This window comes from Bidens hawaiensis, unplaced genomic scaffold, assembly GCF_021521415.1.
Source record: "Bidens hawaiensis isolate Kalapana, Puna unplaced genomic scaffold, B.hawaiensis_p1.1 tig00006365_1, whole genome shotgun sequence".
Classification (NCBI taxonomy): domain Eukaryota; kingdom Viridiplantae; phylum Streptophyta; class Magnoliopsida; order Asterales; family Asteraceae; genus Bidens; species Bidens hawaiensis.
In genome coordinates, this window is record NW_027491425.1 from 879537 (window position 1) to 904375 (window position 24839).

The 24839-nt window shown below is 38.7% G+C and overlaps 3 protein-coding genes across 3 annotated transcripts; 2 read left to right on the forward strand and 1 right to left on the reverse strand.

Moving 5' to 3' along the window:
• Nucleotides 1–13032: 13032 nt before the first annotated feature.
• LOC143632151 (uncharacterized) lies at nt 13033–15183 on the forward strand. The gene is made up of 4 exons (XM_077100728.1): nt 13033–13377; nt 13432–13773; nt 14209–14686; nt 14786–15183. The coding sequence occupies exons 1-4, from the start codon at nt 13033–13035 to the stop codon at nt 15181–15183; spliced, it is 1563 nt and encodes a 520-aa protein (XP_076956843.1).
• A 4094-nt stretch (nt 15184–19277) lies between these two features.
• LOC143632152 (uncharacterized) lies at nt 19278–21464 on the forward strand. Its single transcript, XM_077100730.1, has 2 exons — nt 19278–20223; nt 20488–21464. The coding sequence occupies exons 1-2, from the start codon at nt 19278–19280 to the stop codon at nt 21462–21464; spliced, it is 1923 nt and encodes a 640-aa protein (XP_076956845.1).
• A 731-nt stretch (nt 21465–22195) lies between these two features.
• On the reverse strand, nt 22196–24391 carry LOC143632098 (subtilisin-like protease). Its single transcript, XM_077100681.1, has 3 exons — nt 23288–24391; nt 23092–23095; nt 22196–23055 (listed from the first exon to the last, which is right to left on the reverse strand). The coding sequence occupies exons 1-3, from the start codon at nt 24389–24391 to the stop codon at nt 22196–22198; spliced, it is 1968 nt and encodes a 655-aa protein (XP_076956796.1).
• Between the last annotated feature and the right edge of the window lie 448 nt (nt 24392–24839).

Consider the following 24839-nt stretch of genomic DNA (forward strand, 5'->3'; position numbering starts at 1 on the left):
TGCATCCAGATGACATGTGAACAACAGGCAGAAGCAACATCATTCGCCTCGGTAGTCGAAGTGGACACCGTTTTTTGTTTCTTGCACTGCCATGAAATGAGTCGATCACCCAATCAAAGTACCCTTCTCTCCTCCCGCTAAGGAAACATACCCTCCATTAAAAATTTGAATGTCGTGTAGTTGAGAGATGTCTCCTGTCATGTGCCTGGAACAACCACTATCAACATACCATGGTCTGATGATATTCCTCCATAGCTGTTCCTGCACGATGTGCGAGATTAGTTAGTCTAGGTACCCAGTCCATAGTCGTTCTGGGAAAAACTAACTTGTTCAAACGTGTCACGGGTTGCCTTGACATGTCTTCCCGATTATCAAAAATCGAACAGGAAGTCTTTGATGACTTGTTCACCAGAGATTTAGGCAACCATCTGTATTTGGGTTTTAAAACTTTATTTTTTGAACAAACAATTTGCTTTGTCTCCGGTTTGCGGACGAAATGCACATTTGACTTTGACTTTCTAACCGATTTCGATTCTGAGGCCCACTTGGGTCTTAGAGCCGAAACAGAGTTCCCGTTCCGCTTTTAAACCGTAATAGGCTTGGTCTGATGGTAACTTGACCTATCAGCCTTGTTTCTCCTCCAATCACCGTTAGAGGGTCTTGCCTTATAATACCTCGTTTTATTTGAGTTAAAGTTCTTTTAGGTATTTTAAGGCATGGTCCTCTGATGGTGTCTGTAATATGGAACATAAGGGAGACGAGAACAATTTCTAGCAATGTGACCGGGAATGCCACAGTTGAAACAGGTTTGCCTTTTAACAAAAAAATCGTTGTGGCCGATTCCTGATCTTGCTCTGTTGTGTGAGCTTGTTTGTCTTCCTTTGGATTCACAGTGGTTGGTACATGAACATCTTTCTTTAACAAACTTTGGTGAAAAAAATTTATTTGGATTTTTAATTTCATCAAGTTTATTGCTCTTTGTAACGGAGCCCACACAGACATCTGCAGTAATAGAGTTCAAAAACCGAAAATTTAAAGAAACATGAGAGTCAATGTCTTTGTTATTCAAAACAGATGAATCATCATCCTCATCAGTCCATTCCTCAATAATTACTTCATCTGCACATGAAGTAAAGACATTAGAATCGTTCACCCCGATTGTTGATTCAGTTGTCGTGATTGAACCAACCTTACCCTTGTCGTTTGCAGTTGACTTACCATACTGCATGCACTTTTCTTTTTCTTCTTGTTCTTTGGTGACAGGAAGTTGAACATAGTTATCATTGTAAGGTGGGGGGCACCTGATTATAACCTATACCCCTACCTTCGTTTTCCTTCCACCATAGCTGATTATCAATCATTGAACTAACTATTTTACTGGAACCCTTGAATTTTTTGAAATCAAGTTCAGCTCTTTCAAAATTAGCATTTAAATTCAAAATTTCTATTTTGGAGGCTTCCAGTTTAGCGGTTAATTCAGCAATTTCCTGCTTGGCATCTTGGTGGTGACAACATTTTATGCTGAATTCAGACTTAAGCTTAGAAAAATCCTTTTTATTTGCTTCTATTTTATCTAAGAAGGCTTTTTCATTTTTCTTAAGTTTAAAATTTTCGGATTTCACTCTTTCCATATCTCTAAGCAAGTTATCATTGTGGAGTTTGTATAAATTAATTTTTTCCACACAATCTTGAGAACATGGTTGAAAATTTACCTCAGAGGATTTGGTGGTGGTGAAGGCCATGAACTTACCTCGAATGACTGGCCCAACAAATTAGAAGCCCACTTGAACAAAATCCAAAGCCCAACTAGGTGAGCCCAATGCTTTCAAGAGGCTGAGAACCTTGAAAAGTAACCGAGAACACTGGAAACTTGACCGAGAACTAATGGCAGCCGAGAAAAGATGCCGATAACTACAAAAATTGACCGAAAACCCAAAGTCAACCGAGAACTGCCTTAGTCGAAAACTGGTAATAGCCGAGAACAAATTTTTGGCCGAGAACTGAGTGTAACCGAGAACTGATTGTGGCCGAACACTGGATGTAGCCGAGAACACAGATTCTCACCAAAAGTCAATCTGTAACGTAACAAACTTCCGAGAAAGTTGGGATTTTGATTTGTTTCCAAACCAAAGCCAATCTTTTCCCAAAATTGACTCTCCTTCTTCTTCGATCACCTGTTCACCGAAAATACAAGCAAACCCCCAATAAATCAAGATCTTGAATCCTTGATATCACAATAACGAGCCTGAATAGGTCTAAGGCTCTGATACCAATTGTAAGTCCCGAATCTGGATCACTACAAATATGAAATCAACAATCTAGGTGTTGGTGCAGAAATCCAACGCTAGATGATTCAAGAACACTAACAAACACAAACACGTAAAACACACAAATGGCTTCAAAACACACATTAATATTAACTTCGGGTGCTTAAGCACTAATAGTACAATACTCGTCTATGATAACCCTTAGACGGCCAAAATCACACATGAATGAACAACCCAACTGATGACCCACTCACGAACCAACTGGCAACTTTGATGTAAACATACATCCTATATATAGACTACCAACCTAGGCCCAAAACAAAGTAAAGCCCACCAAAATCAATAGATTTCGGTTTACACATAAATGCCCAACTAAGCCCAATCTAGGTTTAACAATACCAAGCATAAACCACAAAATATAGCCCAACACATACTCCAAAAAAATGCTGGAACAACCTCCAAGTTTGCTGAAAAGGCGGATGAGTGCTACTTTGTTGGTTATTCTGCTGATAAAAGTGCTTATCGTGTGTACAACAAGAAATCAAGAGTGATCTTGGAGTCTTTCAACATTGATTGGCAGGAGTTAAACCCTACTGATGCACACAATGGTCCGGATTGGATGTTTGATTATGAAGGATTGTTCAAGCAGTTTCGTGGAATGTACATGACACCAGCTGCACCAAAGGTTTCACCTGTTGTTTCTCCATCTATTCAACCTGCTGATGATCAGTCTATCCTGATGCATGCTGTTTTGAAAGATCTTGGACATGTTGACATAGCTGCTGCTACTGCACCTATAATTAATGTACAACCCGTGGCAAATCAACAAGCCCCGGCTGTTGATGAGCAGCGCTCTGCCGACACCACTGAAATGCCAGCTGTTGAAGACATGACTGATTCAGATTCTGATTCGTATGTGTCAGCCGACAACAATCAAAATGATCAAGTTGATCAAGCAGAACCTACTCGTGTGGAACCAAGTGTGGTGGAATCGGTCCCCACACCTCCCTCAGAAGAAGACAATCAAGGTCCTGCAATGGAGGTAGATGCGACAAATGTGCAGGTTGAACCACGTCCGAATGAGACCTCTGATAACACCAACACAACATCTGTTCCAGTTGTTGTTGTCCCATTCTATAACAACCTATGGGAAGGTCCCATTTCTTCAGAACATTTGGTTGAACTGCAAGAAGATGAAACTAATCCGCAACCAAGTGCTTCTGTCCCTACGACCACTGTCTTCCATCCCATAGAGAGCCTGACCATCCAACTTGAGGCCACACCAGTCGAGCATGTCCAACAAATTCTACAGTTAACGATTCATCTTCGACATCCGACTGAGAACATCATTGGCGATCTGTCCGCTGGCATCCAAACACGCAGTACTTCCGGTAACATTAACAGATGTCTTTTTTGCTTGTTTTATTTCACAGGTGGAACCCAAGGACTACAAAGTCGCACTAAAAGACAACTCCTGAGTAGAGGCCATGCAAGAAGAGTTGTTACAGTTTAAAAAGCTAAATGTTTGGAGGCTAGTGAAGAAACCAGAAAATAAAAGGCCGATCAGAACGAAATGGGTGTTCCGAAATAAAAAGGATGACAAGGGGGTGATCATTAGAAATAAAGCCCGGCTTGTTGTACAAGGTTTTTGGCAACGTGAAGGTCTTGATTACGATGAAGTCTATGCACCAGTAGCCAGACTAGAAGTAATTCACATCTTTCTGGCATACGCCTCGTACATGAACTTCAAAGTGTATCAAATGGACGTGAAGACTGCTTTCTTGTACGGGAAAGTAAAGGAAGAAATTTACGTCAGTCAACCTCCAGGATTTGAAGATCCAACTCATCCTGATTATGTTTACCACCTTGACAAAGCACTTTATGGTCTTCACCAAGCACCTCGTGCATGGTATGCCACATTGGCTGATCATTTAGTGAAGAATGGTTACAAGAGAGGAATCGTCGATCAAACTCTATTTGTCAAGAAGGTCAACAGTGATTTGATTTTGGTGCAAGTGTATGTCGATGACATCATCTCTGGGTCCACGAATGAGGATCTGTGCAAGGAGTTCTCTGAAGTTATGCAACAACGATTCGGGATGAGTTCCTTAGGGGAGATGACCTTCTTCCTGGGCTTACAAGTTGAGCAAAAGAAGGACGGGACTTTGATTCACCAAGAAAAGTACGTTCAAGACATTGTTCAGAAATTCGGTTTCAAGGACTCATCATCTTTCATGACACTAATCGCCACGCGACCCGTTCTAGCTCCTGATCCATCGGGAAAACCAGTCGATCAACACCTTTACCGGTCAATGATTGGTTCCCTGATGTATCTCACTGCAAGCAGATCGGACATCATGTTCCCTGTTTGTCAGTGTGCCAGATATCAGTCCGACCTAATAGAATCCCACATGACGGCTGTCAAGCGTATTTTCAGATACTTGAAGGGTAGACCACGTTTGGGTATTGGTATCCAAAGGAATCTTCCTTGGAACTTCATGCTTACACCGACAGTGATTATGGGGGATGCAACTTGAACAGAAAATCTACATAGGGTGGATGTCAATTCCTGGGAGATCGGTTGATCTCATGGCAGTGCAAGAAACAAGTCACCGTGTCTACCTCCACTGCAGAAGTTGAGTACATTGCCGCATCCAGCTGCTGCTCTTAAGTGATTTGAATCCAGCATCAACTGCTGGATTACGTTTAGATTTCCATAGATCCACGATCAAATGTGATAATGAGGCGGCCGTTGCCATTGTTAAAAACCCGGTCCAGCACTCAAAGACTAAGCACATTGACATTCGAATACATTTTATTCGTGATTGTTATGATCGTAAGCTTGTCGACATAAAAAGGGTCCATACTGACTATAACTTTGCAGATCTCTTTACCAAAGCTTTTAGTCGTGCTAGATTTTTGTTTCTCGTTGAGTCATTGGGCATGATTTCTTTTGAGTAGTTCTTATCTTTTAGGTTTTAAAACTGTAAATACTTTTCAAATATGTCACAATTTTAGAGGGAGAAAATGAGGTATTCTTAACTCACCAAAAAGATTTTACATTTACTCCTAGCAAAACAAAAATCAAGTCACTTGACTTCACAAAAAGATTTTATTCTTTATATACAATATTAATTTCATCCTTACACTCATTTAAGAAAATCTTAAGAAAATTCAAAAAGTGTTGTCCCGCTTAGTGGGAGCTTCTTCATAGATGGAGTCGGTTATTTTAAAATTTTCAATTAAGAATTTGATCCGAACCTCTGGAAAGTGATAATACATTGGTATGTAATGATTCTAGCGCGTTAAAAGAGTAGAACAAAAAGCTACAAAATCATTCATAGATGTGTAGGTAGGCTTGACAAACAAGCAAGTGTCGGGTGATATAAACTTAAATTAATGCCGTTGCCAGTGGCTATATGTTTAATAAGCGGTTTCATGATTTCGTGAAGTCATATTCATGAAGGCAAAAATGTAATTATACATGTCATACCCAAGCCTCTCTTTACCTGATCACAGTTGTCTTATGAAAGTCAATGTTAATTTTAAATTTTCATTGAGCAAGAAAAGAGTCAAGTAAAAAGCCAAGAAAAAGAAAACAAAAGAGTCAGAAAAACAAAAGAAAAAGAGTCAGAAAAGGAGTCAGTCCTAGGAATTTTAACTTCTGCTTTATTTCTTCATTTATTTTCGACTCAAGCCTTGGACTTTCTACGTTTGTAGTCATACAAGATCTGATTGTTAAGGCCTTGAGTCTTCTACTTTGTTTTACTTTCTTTCTTTTGTTCAAGCCTTGGACTTTCTCTGCGCGGTAATATGGTATTATCCGACCTGATTGTTATGGCCTGAAGTTCTGCTTTATTTTAATCTTTCTAGATCGAGTCTAGAGTGCAAAGCATAAAGTATCATGTGTACAGTGTACAATAAGTCAAGTATGTTAATAAGAGTGCTGTGATCAACTTAGAAAGGTTTAAGTCAAGTTGAGGTGATATGTTAACACAAAGTAAACCTGAGATATGATGGAATCAGTAACATGTCTGATTAAGTGGGGACCACATAAGTATCATGCCTAATCGAACCTCAAATGTATCACTCTAGCATCAAAACACTTGTCAAGTTAAAAAGAAGGACAATATCTACAGTCAATGATGAACTTGTGTCATAATAATTTCAAAATGGAAACGCGATCTAGGGCTTTGCAAATCAATATGATTCCATGTCGTGATCGTTCTTTGTAAATTAGATAAATAATAGATCAATGAAAATTAATTGAATATTATTCTTAAACTCAAAATGTTTTAATTTTTTTTTGTTGTTTACTTTGTTTTGTTTTTGTTTTCTAAAATATTAAGTACCTGTACAGTTCAATATTTTAAGTTTTATTTTTATTTTATTATACTTTATTTTTATTTTATTTTATATTTTATTTCACTTTCATTTTATTTAATTTTATTTTTTAAATCAAATTCTGCTTTGTTTTATTTTGTTTTGTAAAAGAGATCAATTCTGCAAATGTTTAACAAGTAACGGACCGACAAAAGAAAATTAAGAAAAATAAACAAGTGCGTGGATTCGGTGAGTAAATATTTTTCGGGTTTGAAAATGCAAATATTTTTAAAGACCGAGGACTGAGAGTGTATTTCTGGTGAATACTCGCGATGTTTTGACCTTATCGCGAGATAGGCTGACCCTATATGAATGGGAAACCTAAAATCTCTTTCGCTATTCACCAAAGACTTTTACTTTTCACTCTCTCTCTTCTCTCTCATCTTCAACCTTTCAAACCCTAAGATCTCTTAAATTCTTCAACAATCTGGCCTTCATTAACAAACATGCCTCTGAATCCTGATTATCTTCCCTCGGTATAACATCAGAACACCATCAATCCTTTCATCTTTATGTTTCTGGGTTCACCAAGATCGAGGCGGTGGTTCATATGAACCATCGGCTTGATCTTGAACAGATCTTCATATATGGTGTTGATATTTGGATTATGAACTGTTATTAGGACTAGATCGTGTTTATCATCATTGTTAATTAGTTTTTTTAGTTTATTGTGCAAAGTTTGTAGATCTAGGCTTTAGTTCAGATGTTCAAGGGTCCGATTGACCTAGTAAACCAGAAGGGTTTCCCTTCAAACTTTCCAGAAACTTAATTCGCATCTAGACGACCATGTGGAAAGAAAAAGGGAATCAAAAAGGAGCTAAGTTCAAGTTTTCGCATGGATGAGTTTTTCGCTTCGCTTGATCTTATGCGAAGCGAATTAGATTTTTGTTTCGCTTCGCTTGACCTCATGCGAAGCGAAACATATTTCTGTTTCGCTTCGCTTGATCTCATGCGAAGCGAATTAGACTTTTGTTTCGCTTCGCTTAACCTTATGCGAAGCGAAACATATTTTCTGTTTTGCTCCGCTTGACCTCATGCGAAGTGAAACATATCTTCTATTTCGCTTCGCTTGGGCTCATGGGAAGCGAATGGATTGTCTGTTTCGCTTCGCATGACTCCATGCGAAGCGAAATAAGACCTCATGCGAAAAACCAACACTTAGCAAAATTTTCAGAATTTTAAACCTGAGTCTACTGGACTGTTTTTGGACAAGTGTGCTGTTTGGACTCTTGGACTGCTTTGGACTTAATCATTGTACATTATGGACTAATTGACTTGTGAATATACTAAAATTGACTTATCACCTTATTAAAACTAAAATGTACATAATTTTTATTATCTAAAATCAAATATTTAAATTATATAATATGTAAATACTTAATGCTTATGTATATATCTTATTTGTTTTGTTTATTTCTCAATGATGATTCTCATAATCTTATGGCTTAATTTCAGGGTCATAATAACTTCTGTGCTTTCGGGTTGCCAAAGGCAAAAGGGGACAAAGTGTTCACATCTATGATCAATCACCCCTTGTACATGCTATTACAGCCAACCCGGCTATTTATTACAAATGGGTCCTGGATTTCTAGGCTTTTGCTGAAGTAGCTGATGATGCTCTATCTTTCTCCACCAAAGTTGCAGGGAAGAAGTTAACCATTACAAAATCAGATATCAGAAGAGCCTTAAAGATCAAAGACAAACCGACCTATACTTATGAAAGAGGTGATAGGACTAAGTTGGAAGATTTTGTGAGAAGTATGGGGTATGACACAGAATGGAAGAGTCTAGAGAAGAAGCACCAACCACCTTACTGGAGATTTCTCTTCCATATTGTAACTCATTGCTTTGCTGACATACATAGGGGTTTTGACATTATGAGAGCAGTTTGGGTTCGTATAATGTTTGCATTGTCGAGACGGGAAGAGTTCAACTATTCAAGGAGGATATTTCTGTGCATGTTTGCTAATGCTAAGAACGAGTCCACATGGCTTATGTACCCGAGATTTGTACAGATGCTGCTTGATGATTTGATCCCAGACGTTCCAAGGCCGGGGTCAAAGAAATCCAAGGACAAGAAATCCCTTCTAGAGCCCTTTCACGTCAATGAGATCAAGACTTCCATTTTTGGTGTGTTGTTGAGCACCAAGACCAAGGGACATCAATATGAGGGACCACGACCAGGTCCTAAATTTGGGTTGTTTGAGGAAACGGAGCCTGCTGGGGATGAGGCGTCCGTTGAAAGTGAAGAGGTTGATGAGCCGGATGCTGAGGCAGAACAGGATTCCAGTGATGAGCCGGCCGAGGATCGAACAAAGGCCAAGCACGACTTAAAGAGGAAAGAGGATGAAAAAGGCAAAGTTATAGAACTTGAGGAGGAAGAAGAAGACCAGCCGCCCCTAAAGAGTTTGAGGAAACTTGGGGACTCCCAGAAGTCAACCAAGTTTCTTGTCAAGATTCCCTCTCAAGACAAACCATCAGACCAACCAAAAATCACCAAAGAAGCCCTAGCCCAAGCCCTCAAGACACTAGACGTAACCAAGATACAAATTCCTGCCTACAAGACATCAAAAACCAGAAAGAAAACCAAAACCAAGAAAACCAAAACCCTACTCCATGACTAACCAGAATCCTCACTCGAACCTTCACCAACATACCAACCCATATCAACATTCCTACCCCAAATACCATCCTCACCACCCTCACCACCACAACAACAAACTCAACCCAAACCCTCTCAAATCACAACACCACCTACCCAACCAACCTCTTCCATATTCACTACATCCGTCTTTAGCTCACCAATCCGAACAACAAGCCTATGGAGCAAAACAGTTAAAACTTCACCATCCCAATAAACAACACCTCCTGCCAAACAACATACACCACCAATCCTTACTCAACCCATTACCCTACCTTTACAAACAACCTCACCACCCACAGTGACCATCACACCACCATCCACAATCATCTCACCCAAACCCATAGCCCGAGGGAAGTCTTCGACACCTCCAGTGTACGCCGATCCTATCCTCGATAGGATCGTCGCACTGGAGGAATCCAACGCTAAGAGGGCGGAACGAGAAATTGTGCTTCTTAAGTTTATAAAAGACATGAAACAGAAGGCGGTGGAGGATGAGGAAGAGAAGGCGGCTCTAAGGGAAAGGGTAAGGGTGTTGGAAGAGCAAAAGGAAGCAAGTGACGCACTTGCTAAAAATAAGAGATTATTAACCAACACCTTCCACACCCGAATCCAGAATCTGCAAGCGCTTATGAACCGTGAAGCCTCTGATAACACAAATTTGAGGGCAGATCATTCAAGACTTGGTGACAGATTAGCTACACTTGAAAGAGACTTACCAAGTGCTAATGCCCTCAGATCAAGTGTAAATAAGAAGATCGAGGATGCCACTAGAAAATGGAATGTTGAACATGAGGCTATAGTCTCCCGAGTCACAAGTTTAGAAAATCAGCTTGCTTCATCCGCCGCTCTCGATTCACTGCGAACAGAGATGGAAGCCATACAAGAAAATATAAAAGAGCATGATCGTCTGAACGAGCTTCAATTAAAGATGAATGAAGACATGGTAAGCAAGTACCAGGCAGCCTCAGACCTTATGGGCATTCATGAAGATGATTTTCATGGTCTGGAGGATAGGCTGGACGCAATGTTTAGGAGTTGGAGAAGGTCGGGAGAGACTTCTCAGGCTAGTGGCTCGTAGCCTACCGCAGGTCCGAGTGTGGCCTTGCGAGGAGTCAGGGTGGGAGCATCTGAAGGTGAGGCGACTGTTGTTCATTTGGTACAACAGGGCGGCCAGTCTAGCGATGTTGGTGGTAGTAATGTTGGTGATGACGGAGGTGAAAAGAAAGATGCAGATGTTGAGGATGATGATGATGAAGATGACGAGGATGATGATGAAGAAGATGATGATGATGACGTTCATGATAGTTTTGATGAGGATGACGACGGTGATGATGATGGCGGGAATGGAGGAGATGGAGGGGGCAGGGCAGCAGGAGGTGGAGGTGGAGATAACACTTAATCACCTCCACAATCTCAACATGATATTCAAGACCTTGCTGATCCTGACTCTGCCAGCAAAGTGAGGGAGCACGACTCGCAGATTGACGATTTATATAAAGATGTTTTTCTGCAGGTAATGTTACAGGGAGAGTGGATGCTTTTATTGAGGCGGGTATAAGCTTTGAAGATTTTATAACAAGAACGGAGGAGGCAGTAAACGAACCAGATGACGATATCAACTACTCGCCAAATCCAGATACTCCTCCTGCTCAAGCTTCAGATGTACCTGCAACAGATACCGTCTCAACTCCAGCAGCCGACTTGACACAAAAACCACCAAAGAAGAAGAGAAAGACGCACATTGTGTCAAGTCGTGTGTGTGCCCGCTTTCTCAATTACCCTTATCATGACGATTCGCTGATTGTTTATGCGAAGTATGATAAGAGGAACAGTGTTTGGGCAATCAGACGATATAGCGGCGATCTGATCTATCTTAACCACCATGAGCTGAAGTCGCTACCAGAGCTTGACATCAATTATCTCCGACAAGCTCTAGGCCATGGTGCAGTTGGGAGTACGTTAGAAAGCTGGGTCCCAGACTATCTACATCGTCAATCAAGGGTTGACTACAAAGATTTCGAGCTAAATAAGGGTCGTAAGTACAAGAACCCAAAGGAGATAGATCCAGCTACCAGAGAGCCTCGCACCATGTGGAGATACAGGGCACCGAAAGACTGTCATGAGATTTATCACGGCGAGCGTTATCTTCCCAACACTCTCCGAGATTTCATTGACTGAGAGTTTGATAATAAAACCGGTGAGGCCGTCATCCACTGCCGTGATATGCACGAGATTCGAGTGTTAGACGAGCATGAGCTTATGGGTCTACACATTGAGGATGTAAAGAAGCTCTACAACAAGCCACTGGGAACCGTCGAGGACTTGGGACGTCAGAATACAGACCGGATAGTTGAAGCCTTCAACAAGTTCGCGCGTAGACTTGTTGAACTTCCACTATTCGAAGACGAATGCTTGGTCTACGACACCGACGGGTTCCAATACTAAAGACTAGAGGGAGATTGTTAGGTCCCTTTTGTTTATATTAGTCTTTTGTATTGGTAATTATGTAATGGGCCATTTTGTTTACTTTGTGTATTTTAGGCCCAAAAGAAAACGTGTAAAGAAGTCCATTGGGCATTTGATGTATCCTACTTCTCATGCATGCTTCCCTATAAATAGGAAGCATTCCATGAGAAGTAAAGTGGTTGTTAAAAGTTGTGAGTTGTTGAATCCAATAGAAAACCTTTTGCAAACTTTCTTTTCTCTCGGCTCTCTCTCTCTTTTCCTCTCAAACCATCGAAAATAAAATCTCAAGATCCGAGACCGCTTAGGTGGCTTAGTGTGATTTCCGCTAGCACTAAGCTCGGTTGATCCAAGACTATTGTTAGGTCCACCCACCTAGGGACCTACACTAAGTTAGGTTATAAATACTGAGTAATGGTATGGAATGTAATCTAAGTTTTTGAGTTATTTTTTTGGATTAATAAAACATTGGAGAGTTATTCCAAAACATCACTATCGTTAATAATCTGATTATCAATTCACCACTTGATTTTGTGGTCTAAGGTTTAAAAATAACAAGATGAAAAATAGGATGGATAGCGGTCTAAACAGATTGTGGGTAAAAGAAAATGTGCTTAGAGCGTTCTCAACCCGTCCCCCATCTCAATTAATCTCTATAATTACACTAAATAATACTACATCTCTCTCTCATTTTCAATTAAATAACATTTTTTATACATTTATCATTACAGTTTTATCTCTCCTTTACTCACAACCAATTCAACAAATGTTAAAAAATAAATAGGGGCAAACTTTGTTTCCACAAATTTACAAAAAATCACTACATTTTCACTCTTCATCCTATAATTTACACTCACAACCCCACACTATAATTTACAAATTCTCCTCACATAACCATAGGGGATGGGTTGAGACATGTTTACTTGTCAATGGGTCAGCTGGGGTATCACAATTACATCTTCTTGGTCTTCTATTTCGGTTGATGGTTAAAGTCTCACTCCGTACGTCTGAAAAGTCAAACGTCATTCAATTGCATTGGAAGGAAGTTTCTGGGCAACTTCCCAAATATATCTCCTACAAATGTAGATAATCAAGCATCCACTTACTCAATACTTGTTTCAAAAATATTCCAACATGACCAGTTCACTCAATCATTCATCTCATAGATGTTTTGAAATTGTGACCGCTATGGTACTGGAATTAAACCAATATGACAATGAAATACGTACAAACATGAGCATCTCTGATCTCAATCAATTGGGTTTTTCTTGTATCATGGAGCGGGAGGCGGAAAACAGTGATAGGTTTAGCAAACCTATGGTGTGGATTGGGATCTATGTTGCAATAGCTTCCCTTTTCTGCATCCTTGCCATGGTCGCGGATTTGTTGCATGGTTTCAGAAGTAAAAAGTTCTGGTTTCCGTGCAAATATTTTTCTCTCAACGCTGCGTCGATTGCAGTGATAACCATCGCCATGAAACTGCCGGTTGATTTAAGTAGCATGATGCCAAGTTACATGGACCAAGAAACCAAGCCAGGAAGTTTGGGGTTTTTGTGCACCATGATGGCCAACTTAATGCCTTCTTTGGCGTCTATGGACAACAAGACATTGCTAGCAAACGTAATAGGTTTGTGTATTCTTGTTATCACCATCGTTGTTAATATTTGCATTCAGGTAAATACTAGTGTTATCACTAGTAGTCCTCTTGGTGTATTGCACTCTGATTACGTTAACTTCAATATCATTGCATCCATATACGCGGTTATGACCCTCCTCTTATTATTTATAATGATTTCTTCATCTCTAACAATTCCAAACTTTAAGGAAATTTTAGAATCCAAGTATCAAGCCACAACCAAAATATGTTTAGCCGAACAACGTCTACCACTTATGCAAATGTCTACAGTAGAGAAACTAAGACAACACGTGAGAAGGTACTGGGTTATGGCAGAAACCGGTAGCCCTCAGTTTGCGATAGCTAGTAGTCCATTATCCGTTGCTTCTGGACTAATCTGTGTAATTAGTCTACTCGATTGTTATATTTACGATTGGAGACAATTGGAAAAATCAACGATATAGATCGCCATACAAGTGGTCAACAACTGCCATTTTTATAACACAATCCACCGGAGTTGTGGTAGGAACCATTGCACCTATGTTTAGATGTTTTTCAATTTTAAACTTCAAGTTAGTCACTAAAGGCAACAAGGATCATTTCATGTTATTGAAAGTAGAGAAAATTGGATCCGCAAGTTGCAAGAGTGGAAACAAAGTCCTATACCTTTTTTGTCAATCGGTATAAGATCAAGAAGTATCATTTGTAACTCACAAGATATGATTCTAGGCCTTTGCATTGGATTTCAAAAGGTAGTTGTTGTAATGTGCAAAGTGATATGGCTCATAACTACAGTATTTATCAGCAATTGTTCATATCGTTGGGAGCCATTGAAGGCAAGGTGGTTTACTCCATCCATCGCCTCAAGCAGCGATGATATAGATGAAGACCTCAACACCTACGTCTTAAAAATTGACATTGAGATTGAGATTGCTGAAAGAACACCAAAGGGTATTTCTAATTCTATGAATCATTTCATATTGAAAGCCGAGAAGGAACAAAACAACAATCTTATAGAGCTTCTCAAAAAGTCTACTGGGTTCAAAGGAGTAGAGATCTTTGACAGCGATCATGTTCAACCTCTCATGCTTCATGTTGAACTTGTTAACAGTTGGAGCTTACCAATAGTAACCTTAACATGCATTGCTGTTGTTCTCCCAAACATCCTTAAGGACACAATTGAGAACTTGTTCAAAAGTGTTGGTAAAGGTCTTTCCTACACCCATCTTGTAGAAGAAAGCCTCAATCGTTCAAGGGAATATGTTAATCTTATAAAGGTGAGTATGGCCTTATGGCACGAGGTCGGAAACAAATGTAAGTGGTTGGGCAATCCTCTAGCAAAAAATGCTTCTAAAGGAGAAACAGCAGAGATTCTTAAATGATTTTTTGATAAAGCTAAAGAACTTGTAACAGCTGAAGTCAACGAAAGTTCCACCGGAGAACTTGTGGAGAACCCTTCTAATACGTTGATTGCTGCCAATTCAATGTATCGAATTACACAAACAATCTTGCTTAGACACCAAAGCAACACCGAGCTAATTACCAACAAGCAGTTGTTTGCCCATTTAAATGGTATGATTGCAGACGTATTCTCTGCTTGCTTCGCCAACATTCCACGAGTCATAACAATGAGATGCCATGAAAGTGTGATAGATAAAAGAGAGGCAAGCGTGAAAGTTGCTGCCAGGCTTCTAGGTAAGACTAGAAAGATAATAGAAAGACTAGAGACACTTGAACTGCCAAACATGGATGAAGAGAAGATGGCATATACTGACGAGTGGCGTCTTTATTTGAAGCAATCTATTCCTTAAGGTACTTTCTCTAGCTTCGTTAAATGCGTATTACATATTTCACGCGTATGTGCATATGTATAAACCTAATTATGGTTTAATACATTTGTGCATTACCTAGATCTTACATCTTGCAATAGATGTGTCCAGTTTTGCTTGTTATATTTGGTCTAATTAAATTTCTTGCACCTCTCTAAAGCATGATGCAGGAAAAAGTCTTCAGAAGCCACGCAGATTGTCCACTGTAATGACAATTTTTCACTGGTATTTGTATTCTACATGTTTCCCATTTTTTTTTCTTTTTTTGTTTTCCTTAATATGTGTATGAAACTTCAAATGGTTTTAATGTAACTCTGGATGCTTAGTATGTTTGCTAAATAAAAATTCCATAACAAATTGGTTCATGTGACACAAGAAAGCATACATGAGTACGGAGTATTTTGTATAATGTGGTTAGACTTCTGTGATCTTTAATGTTTAACTCACTTGCTGGTATCCATTTTTATCGGTGGATCTTATATAAATGACGCATAGCATTAGCAAACACATGAGGTTTGTAACAGTTTGAACAACCTAGATCGATCCATAAGAGCCAAAATCTTTTGAAAAATGCTATTGCAACGCAAACCGGTCAGGCTAATGGAGAACACAATGAATTTAGATAGTCAACATTAGTGGCTGCCAAATTTTCCACCGCTCTTCCTTTACTATTTGTTAAACTGGTTATTAGTACCCGCGCGTTGTGCTAGGCCTTGGAAGAGTTTTTTGTTTGGTCATAACATATAGCATTCATAGAACGTGATTAAAAGTGTTTTGGGCTTCATTACAACATAGTTTTTTAGTGCATGTGTGCTTTCTAAAGTGTAGTAATTAAGCCGCCTGCAAGTGATTCACAAAAACTATGATTCGGCATGGCTGGTCTTTGATGAGCCTGAGGTCAGCTAGTATTGTTGCATCAATTAGTCTTAGTCTTCTGGTGTGTTGAGAGTGGATGCACTTCGCAGTTAAGGAACCTGTAATAAGGTTGGCATATCAAAGGAAGTATTTTAAACAAATAGAGAAAAAACATTAAACGTAAGCTTGCATATGAGCATGTATTTTCCCATATCTAGTTTTTAACTTTAGATGAGATGGTTGCACAGAAATATAACGAAAGGATGCTTTTTAAAAATTATTTATAGTAGCCTTGTACATTCTAATTATCAAATTCCTATACTATAATGTTATACCTAAAGTTCATGAGTAGCTATACTTAACTGTAGTATCGACACTATCCACTATAGCGCATAAGGAAAAAGCAAAAGCTAAAATCTTTAAACATACAAAAATCTCGTCTCCTAAGAATAAATGTCTCTGAAATGCGTCTCCCAAGACAAAATAAAAAAACACATTTTCCTAGAATTTGAAAATATGTATGGCCCAGGTAGGAAACATAAAAAAACAGTCTTGGAAGATTGTCTTTTGAGAAGAAAAGTTAAGAAATAAATATGACCTGCTCTCTCAATATTTTTAAAAATTTGGCCTTGTTCATCAACATTATTCCCATATTTGGTCTGCTCCCTCCATATTTTTAAGATTTTGACATACTTCCTCATAATTAAGATATTTTCCCAATGTGTCGCCTCAATACAAATTTCTTGGGAATAATCAACATTTTTGGGCTATTTTGAGGACTCTCTATCTAAAATGAGCTATTTTAGGAATTTTCTCTTGAAAAACTCTTTGTAACTTTATTGTTTAGCATGGGTCTTGCCTAAATTATACAAGAAGGCCCAATATAATTAGTTATCTTCTTCAATCACAAAAGTATGAGAAAATTTGATAGAATCCGGCTTGAGTTTTTCTTTTGCTATCTATCAATCCTCCTTTCAAACCAATTTAACGTTTCACAATCCGCTTCAATACAATGCACTATGATCAATATGTACATAGGAATCTTAGTTGATTGTTTTCGTCTCTAACACAAAAACGCTATCACATTCTTTTGCACTTTAATAACATGTGAAACACTACGTTTTTTTTAATATAATGATTAATTCGCATCCAGGTATAAGAAATACACACTTTTTTAAAAAAAAAACTTTCCGGGCCATAATTCATTTCCATAATCAAACTAATTAATGGACGAAACCTACGCGCTGCAACTGGGACTTGGTAGGAATCTGGTCCGTATCGGTTCGTTTGTTACAATACCAGTATGGCACTCGCACTCGCTAGAAGAATAACAACATATATTATATGATGACGATGATATATTTCTTTGTACGTAGTTGTTTACTATCATTTATATTTTACAAGAACAAACAAAGTAAAATCCGTGAATCATACCACACAACCGTACGTATCATCAATTCCAATTTCTTTGTATGTGTTGTAGGGGGAATATAATCAAATAGTTCGTATGCATCTCTTAACATAAGAACATTTAAGAACTAAAGATAATCAATAAATTATAACAACTGTAACTCAATTCAGAGTTAATAATCCAATTTCACATCAACTGAATACTAATTTTTATAATATTCTCAGGAAATTAAACCTAGGACGGGAAAAAAAAACAGAAATTGAAATTAAAACATGCCACAAATTCTTATTATACTTTTGGGAATTTTGCGTTAATTATACTTTCGGTGACAAATTCTTATTTTAGAAAGTAAATGAGTGATATATCAGTAAAGTTGCATAACCATATATTTGGTAAGTACTCGATCACATTTATCCTTTTCTTTGGTTTCATTGAAGCAATTCTTTTTTTTAGCAATATACATGACAGTCTAAACAAATTAAAAAAAGAAATAGATTGTAAGAATTACATGAATAATCTGTGTCATATGTTCAGATTTCATATTTGGTTTTCAACTGTGGGAAAATACATCACTATTCACTAATCCTAATTAACTTATGCATTAACGTAACACAAATAATCTTTTGTATGGATAGTTAAGTTTTATTATTTAATTTTATAAAATAACTAAAATACCTTTAAAAGTAAAATAAAAACTATATTAATTGGAACCACCTTTTTAATATATAAATATATACAACCATGTCGACCCACATCTTGTATTCCCCATCCAAACTTTCATCTCTCGCTAGCGGTTTCGTGCGTGGTGGTGTCATGGTGGTGATGGTTCACTCGTGTGAACGTCAACGGTCTTTTGGTTTAGTGGTGGTGGCTTGACAAATGGATAGGAATGGTAACACTGTGTATGCACATATTTAATCTTACAATATTAATAAAAGAAAATGTTGAAGCTTAGGTGTCAAGTCCACATTTCACCTAATTTCTAATCTCTCATCCCATTCATTCTAGCTATTCATGGGTCATGGGTCAAAACCATTTTATCAAATGGGTTATAACATAGTGTGGATTATATTCATTATTGAATCAAGTGTCATTTTCATACCTAAGGTTAGACTAGCTACACAACTTTAGTTTCCTTTTTTTAAAAATTCTTGCAAATCAACACCTGATGTTTCCAAGATCATGCTATTTTAGCACTTTTTGTTAACCCTGTTTGTTTTTTCCATTAAATCTACATTAAATTAATTTACAAGTATTTTGAGAATCACAATTGAAATAACAGATCTTATTTATCTTTATCATTTGACAAAACCCGTGTAATACACGGGTTCAAAAGCTAGTTTAATATATATGTATAAAGTTTTTAATTAAAAAGAGGCTGGGCATACTTTAGGATCAAAAGATTTAATATTTAAAATTTCTTTTTTGAGAAAAACAATGAACCTCTTAGCACGAAAAGTGGCCTTCATACATTACAACACCATCCGCGTTAATTTAGTGCGTAAATACCGGATGAATACTGCCTAATTGGGCTATTAAATAAGTTGTTTCACAGGAGTATTCCTGTCTCACTCTCACATGCTTCTAGAGACTAGAGTCAAAGACAAACCTCAAGTTTGACCACACTTATTCAATATATATTCTATTTTGTTTATAGATTATTCACCTTGACATAACTTACTCATTACTTGGCTAAAAAATCCCAACATGAGTTCATACGATTTTTCAGCTGGTAGATGTTCCGAGTTCATACGATTTTTCAGCTGGTAGATGTTCCGAAATCGTAAACATCTTACGATCAGCCATAAATATGACCGCTAAGGACACCGACGTACTGTCTTACGCTTGTGATAAAATGTGGGAGTCGGAATACAGTGATAGGTTTAGTGAGCCTATGGAATGGAATGGGATGTACATTGCAACAGCCTCCTTTTTCTGCATCCTTGCCATGGCCGCAGATTTATTGCACGGTTTCCGGAATAAAAAGTTCTGGTTTTCATGTAAGTATTTCTCTATCAATGCTGCATCTATCACAGTTATAACTATCGCAATGAAACTGCCTGTTGATCTTGATAGTGGGGTGCCGACTTTCTTGGACCAAGGAAGCAAGCTAGGAAGTTTGGCTTTCATGTGCACGATGATGGCTAACTTAATGCCTTCTTTGGCGTCGATGGACAACAAGACGCTGCTAGAAAATGTAACAAGTATGTCTATTCTCCTTATCACCATCCTTGTGAATGTTTTCTTTCAAATAAGTTCCGGCGCTATTGGAGCCCCTCTCGATGAGAAGACTAACTATCTCATGATGGGATACATCTATATTTCTATGATCCTCCTGTTATTGATAATGATGATCTCTTCATCTCTAACAATTCCAATTTATAAGAAAATGTTAGGATACAAGTTTCAGGCCACAAACAAAGTATATATGAAAAATCAATGTCTACAACATATCCAAATGTCTAGAGTTGAGAAACTAAGGCAACATTTGAGGAGGTATTGGGTCATGGCAGAAACCAGTAGCCCTCAGTTTAGGATGGCTAGTAATCCATTATCCACTACTTCTGGTGTTGTTTGTGTGGTGGTCTTGTTCACAAACTTTCTTGTGGTGTACAAATATGTGTTTGAAACGTATAGTATTAAGCTACTGGGTTCGGATAGTCTAGATGGATCACCATACAAGCTATCAGCACTTGCCATTTGGTTAATACAGTCCATTGGAGTGGTGGTGGGTACCATTTCTCCTTTATGTAGATGTTTGTCACTTTTCAACCTCAAGTTGGGCACTAAATGGAACATGAACTATTTCATGTTTTTTAAAATAGAAAAGTACTGAACCCAAAAGTTGCATGAGTGGAAACAAAGCCCTGTACTTTTTCTATCAAGCTATCCAAGATTAAGAAGTCTCATCTATAACTCAAAACGTATCATTCTAAGCCTTTGCATTGGATTTCAAAAGGTGATTGTCATGTTGTGCAAATTGATATGTCTAGTAGTGACATAAGTCCCCATATTCGTAGTCAATTGTTTGACTCAACCCGTCACCTCAAGAACTATTGATATAGATGAAGATCTCAGCAGTTACGCCTTACAAATTGACAATGAGATGGAACTTGCTGAAAGAACAGTTAAGGGCATTTCAAAGTCTATGAATGCTTTCATATCGAAAGCTGAGAAAGAACAAAACAATAATCTTTTAGAGCTTATCGAGACATCTACTGGATTCAAAGGAGTAGAGATCTTTGACACCGATCATGTTCAATCTTTACTTCCTGTTGAACCTGTTAATAGCTGGAGCTTACCGATAGTGACCTTAGTATGCCTTGCTATTGCTCTCCCAGATGTTCATAAAGACGAAGTCGAGAGCTTGTTAAGAAGTGTTGGTGAAGGTCTTTCATTCACCCATCTTGTGGAAGAAAGCTTGAATAGTGCAAACGAATATGAAATTAATATTCGTAAGACCACTCTGGTTTTATGGCATGAGGTTGAAAACAACCGCAAGTGGTTGAATAATTCTCTAGCTAAAAGTGTTTCTAAAGGGCAGACAACAATAGAGGTTGTTAAATGGTTTTCCAATAAAGCTAAAGAAATTGTCACAAGTGAAATGAACAAAAGCACGAAGGATGATTTGGTTGATAACCCTCCTAAGACGTTGATTGCCGCTAATTCAATGTACCGCATCACACAAACAATATTGCTTAGATACCAAAGCAGCATAGAACCAATTACCAACAAGCCGGCGCATTCCCTTTTGAATGGGATGATTGCAGACATATTATGTGCTTGCTTCACCAACTTACCACGGGTTATAAGAAAGAGATGCCATGAAAGTGTGATTGAGAAAAGAGAGGCAAGTGTGAAGTCTGCAGCAAAGCTTCTTGGTAAGCCTACAAAGATAATAGAAAGACTAGAGACACGTGATGTACCAAGCATGGATGATGAGAAGATGGCGTATATTGATGAGTGGCGTTTTTATTTGAAGCAGCCTCTTCCTTAATGAATTTTGTAGAATTTACATTTTTATTTGATGATGGTGAATTTATGATAAGGTAACAGTGATTTTATGAATATATGATGTTGGTGGGATTCCTTGATTTGTTTCCGTGTGACATAATTTCTTCGAGAGATAATAAATCATATTTAATTATAAATCAAGGAATTAGCTGCAATGCCTGATTTGAAATTTTAATTATCTTGTATATTAGATTTATTTATATGGATGCTAATGATTGGAAACCTTCTCTCTCTGGATCAAGAATTGACTAACCTCCACAAAGATCTAAGTAAATCTTATTTTATCGGTTTGTAATTGATGCTATGTATATATGTATGGACTATGGAGTATCATACACATTCTTATCTCTGAGTTATGAACTCATATCTGCTATGGCTTAATTATGAGTTATAGCCCGTTGATGGCTGTTGAGAGATATTGCTTTTCAATATGTGGAAACATGGTCACTCATTTTCAATAGCTGATTCAGAGCTTTCGAGTATTGGTTCACTTAGGCACTTAGCTAGTAAGCAATTATCCTGATTTCAAACTTTTAACGATTCTATATATATTTTTTTAATTTCTAATTAAGTTTGTATCAACATAAGTTATCTACATGAATTTTCAGGAACATATGAAACATGCATTTCTTTCCTTCCAATCATATTACTTTATTATTATATATAAAAGTCAACCATACATTACATAGATGTTAATTCACAATATCTGGATCTTCATTCAAACTTGAACGAAAATGGGGTTCTAACTGTATACTTTCCGGTGTTAGATACCCACGTCATGTGCCCTTGCCCATATTGCGCTTTCTCCTTATCCTTAGCATCTCGAGTAAACGTTACGTCGTATGTTCGCTTTTGCTGCACTCCTGTGAAGCCCATGACACCCTCATCATTATGAACCACAACCTTAACACTTACACCCTCCGGTACAGAAGTGTCCCTGACTGTGTAAGCGTCCGGCAAACCAACATTAGTCACCGTCCTTGAGTATGTTTTGTTGTCGCCTCTTTTTAGAGATACCACGAAAGAAGGATAATTCAACTCGGCCTCTGTTATCGATTTTGAGCAACTACATTTCTTTTTAACGATGATTTCAATTTGTTTGGGCGTATAGCCTAACCCACAAAGATAAGGAATGTAGTCGTCGGGCTGGATGTCAAAAACAAAGCCTGGCTCGTGGGCTTTTGGTGGGTTTACATGACCAGATCCGATGGCGTGTACGTCAGCAGGGTACCCGCTTTCGTCTACGATGGGCTCTCCGTTTCGGTTTACTTGACTAGCGGTGGTCATTATTGCAGACTTGATAGCCGCAGGAGACCATTCTGGATGCGCGCTTTTGAGCAACGCGCCTATGCCTGCAAGGTGAGGACAAGACATTGATGTGCCACGTATGACGTAAAATGCTGCTTTGATTCCTGTTTGGTTGCCGACCGGCTCATTCCACGCTGCAAGGATGTCCACACCTGGTCCGGTAATGTCTGGCTTTAGGATTCCAGGACTTGCAACGTTAGGCCCTCTTGAAGAGAAAGAAGCAATCTCTGGATCTGATTTCAGCCCGACGACAGTTCCATCAGAACGTATAGTTGCAACGGGAGAAGAAGTTGAGCTCAAATACTTCTTAATCTCAGCCCCTTCCTTGTAACCGACATATGAAGCCGGCAGAACATGAGGATGTGCTGCTATACTCTCACCATTAGAAATGTCATTAGCAATAATTATGGCAGCTCCTCCTGCCTCCTTAACTATCCTTCCCATATAAACATTAGGAATGTGCTCATCAAGATCACACAACACTACCTTCCCCTTGACATCAATGTGGTCCAACGACCCTTCATTGCACCCGTTTGGGGGGTAAACAAGAGGCCGAAGCTTCTGCTCGAAACCCTTTTGTTGGTACAACGATTCACCATGAAGTTTCTTCTTATTTCCAAGAATAACTGTTGTCTGGAATCTTCTATCGATTGTACTAGCACCAACCGTAAGGATCCACGGGGCCTCATTTGATAATGATGCACTCTTCGGCCCACCATTAGCTGCTGAACAACTCACGAAGATCCCTTTCCGCATAGCACTGAAGGCTCCAAGTGCTATACTGTCACTATAAAAGGGTAACGAATGATCCCCACCAAGTGATAGGGACAACACATTAACACCGTCTTCAATAGCTGTGTCCATGCCCGCTAAGACAGCACTGTCTAGACAACCTAAGAGGTCACATACTTTGTAAGTGGCTACGTGCGCCAGCGGTGCCATACCACTCGCAGTGCCGTTCCCCAATCCGAAAACATTTGCGCTGTCTACGTAATTCCCTGCAGTGGTACTTGAAGTGTGTGTCCCGTGGCCTTCCTCGTCTACCGGGGAACTTCCGTTAACAAAGCTTCTTAATCCGATCAGCTTGTTATTACATGACCCTGCCACTTCACATTTACCCTTCCATTTCGACGGTGGAGGGGGGACACCATCGTCCTTAAACGAGGGATGCGATGGAGTAACTCCAGTGTCTATAAGCCCGATTATGACTCCCTTCCCATGGTTTGAGTCTTTCCACAGACCTGAATTATGGTGCAGGCCCAGAAAGTGAGGTGAACGAGTTGTTTGTAACTGATACACACCTTCAGGCCGCACAGATAAAACTCCACTCAAACTCTCCATCACCTTTACTTGATCGGCTGACATTTTAGCAGCAAATCCGGTAATCACGTGATGGTACTTGAAAACCATCTCTGGTTTCCCGTTTGATCGCGCAGCTACCTTTAACAAAAATGAATTATACCATTCATCAGTGTTGAGGGTCTGGACTTCAGGTGAACTTAAATGGACAATGTAAGTTTTGAGTTCAGTGGCTTTGGTGGGAAGTACATTGAAAAAGGTGGTGCAAGTGAGAAGGAACACAAGACCAATTGTTGGTGACATTTTGTATCTCGAGTCTCTCAATGTTTATGGTGACTGAATATTTAACTTGTGGATGTATGTCCTGGGCTACTCCTAATGAGTATTTATATATCATTGAGGTGAAACTGTGAAAGAGAGTTTCGTTTGTAAATCACCTTTGAGTGGACCCGATCGAGTGTGACATTATTCTTTAGGAATAATCTTCAAACAAACTGCAGCACTGTCGTAGTTACCGATACACGCATAATATGGTACATATATGATGCTTACTCAATCATCTAGAATTAGGAAACTTGTTATCATATTGCTAAGTTTGCCTTCATTTGTCCATTTCTACAAGTTTCTCTTTGTTAAAAGTAGGTTTAAACCCCTTGAAAGTTTGCTAGTTTTCATAGTGCTATATCTTTCTTTGAAGACAAAGAAGATTGATTTATCACTCGACACATTTCTTATTGCTTTCAGGCTTAAT

Excerpts from the sequence above, each read along its gene's own strand:
- LOC143632151 (XM_077100728.1), top strand. The coding sequence starts at position 13,033 with ATGGAGCGGGAGGCGGAAAACAGTGATAGGTTTAGCAAACCTATGGTG. Across the intron at positions 13,378-13,431 it reads ACAAGACATTGCTAGCAAAC|GTAAATACTAGTGTTATCAC; the intron begins GTAATAGGTTTG and ends ATTTGCATTCAG. Across the intron at positions 14,687-14,785 it reads GCACGAGGTCGGAAACAAAT|CTGAAGTCAACGAAAGTTCC; the intron begins GTAAGTGGTTGG and ends AACTTGTAACAG.
- LOC143632152 (XM_077100730.1), top strand. The coding sequence starts at position 19,278 with ATGACCGCTAAGGACACCGACGTACTGTCTTACGCTTGTGATAAAATG. Across the intron at positions 20,224-20,487 it reads CATTTCTCCTTTATGTAGAT|TCAATTGTTTGACTCAACCC; the intron begins GTTTGTCACTTT and ends CCATATTCGTAG.
- LOC143632098 (XM_077100681.1), bottom strand. The coding sequence starts at position 24,391 with ATGTCACCAACAATTGGTCTTGTGTTCCTTCTCACTTGCACCACCTTT.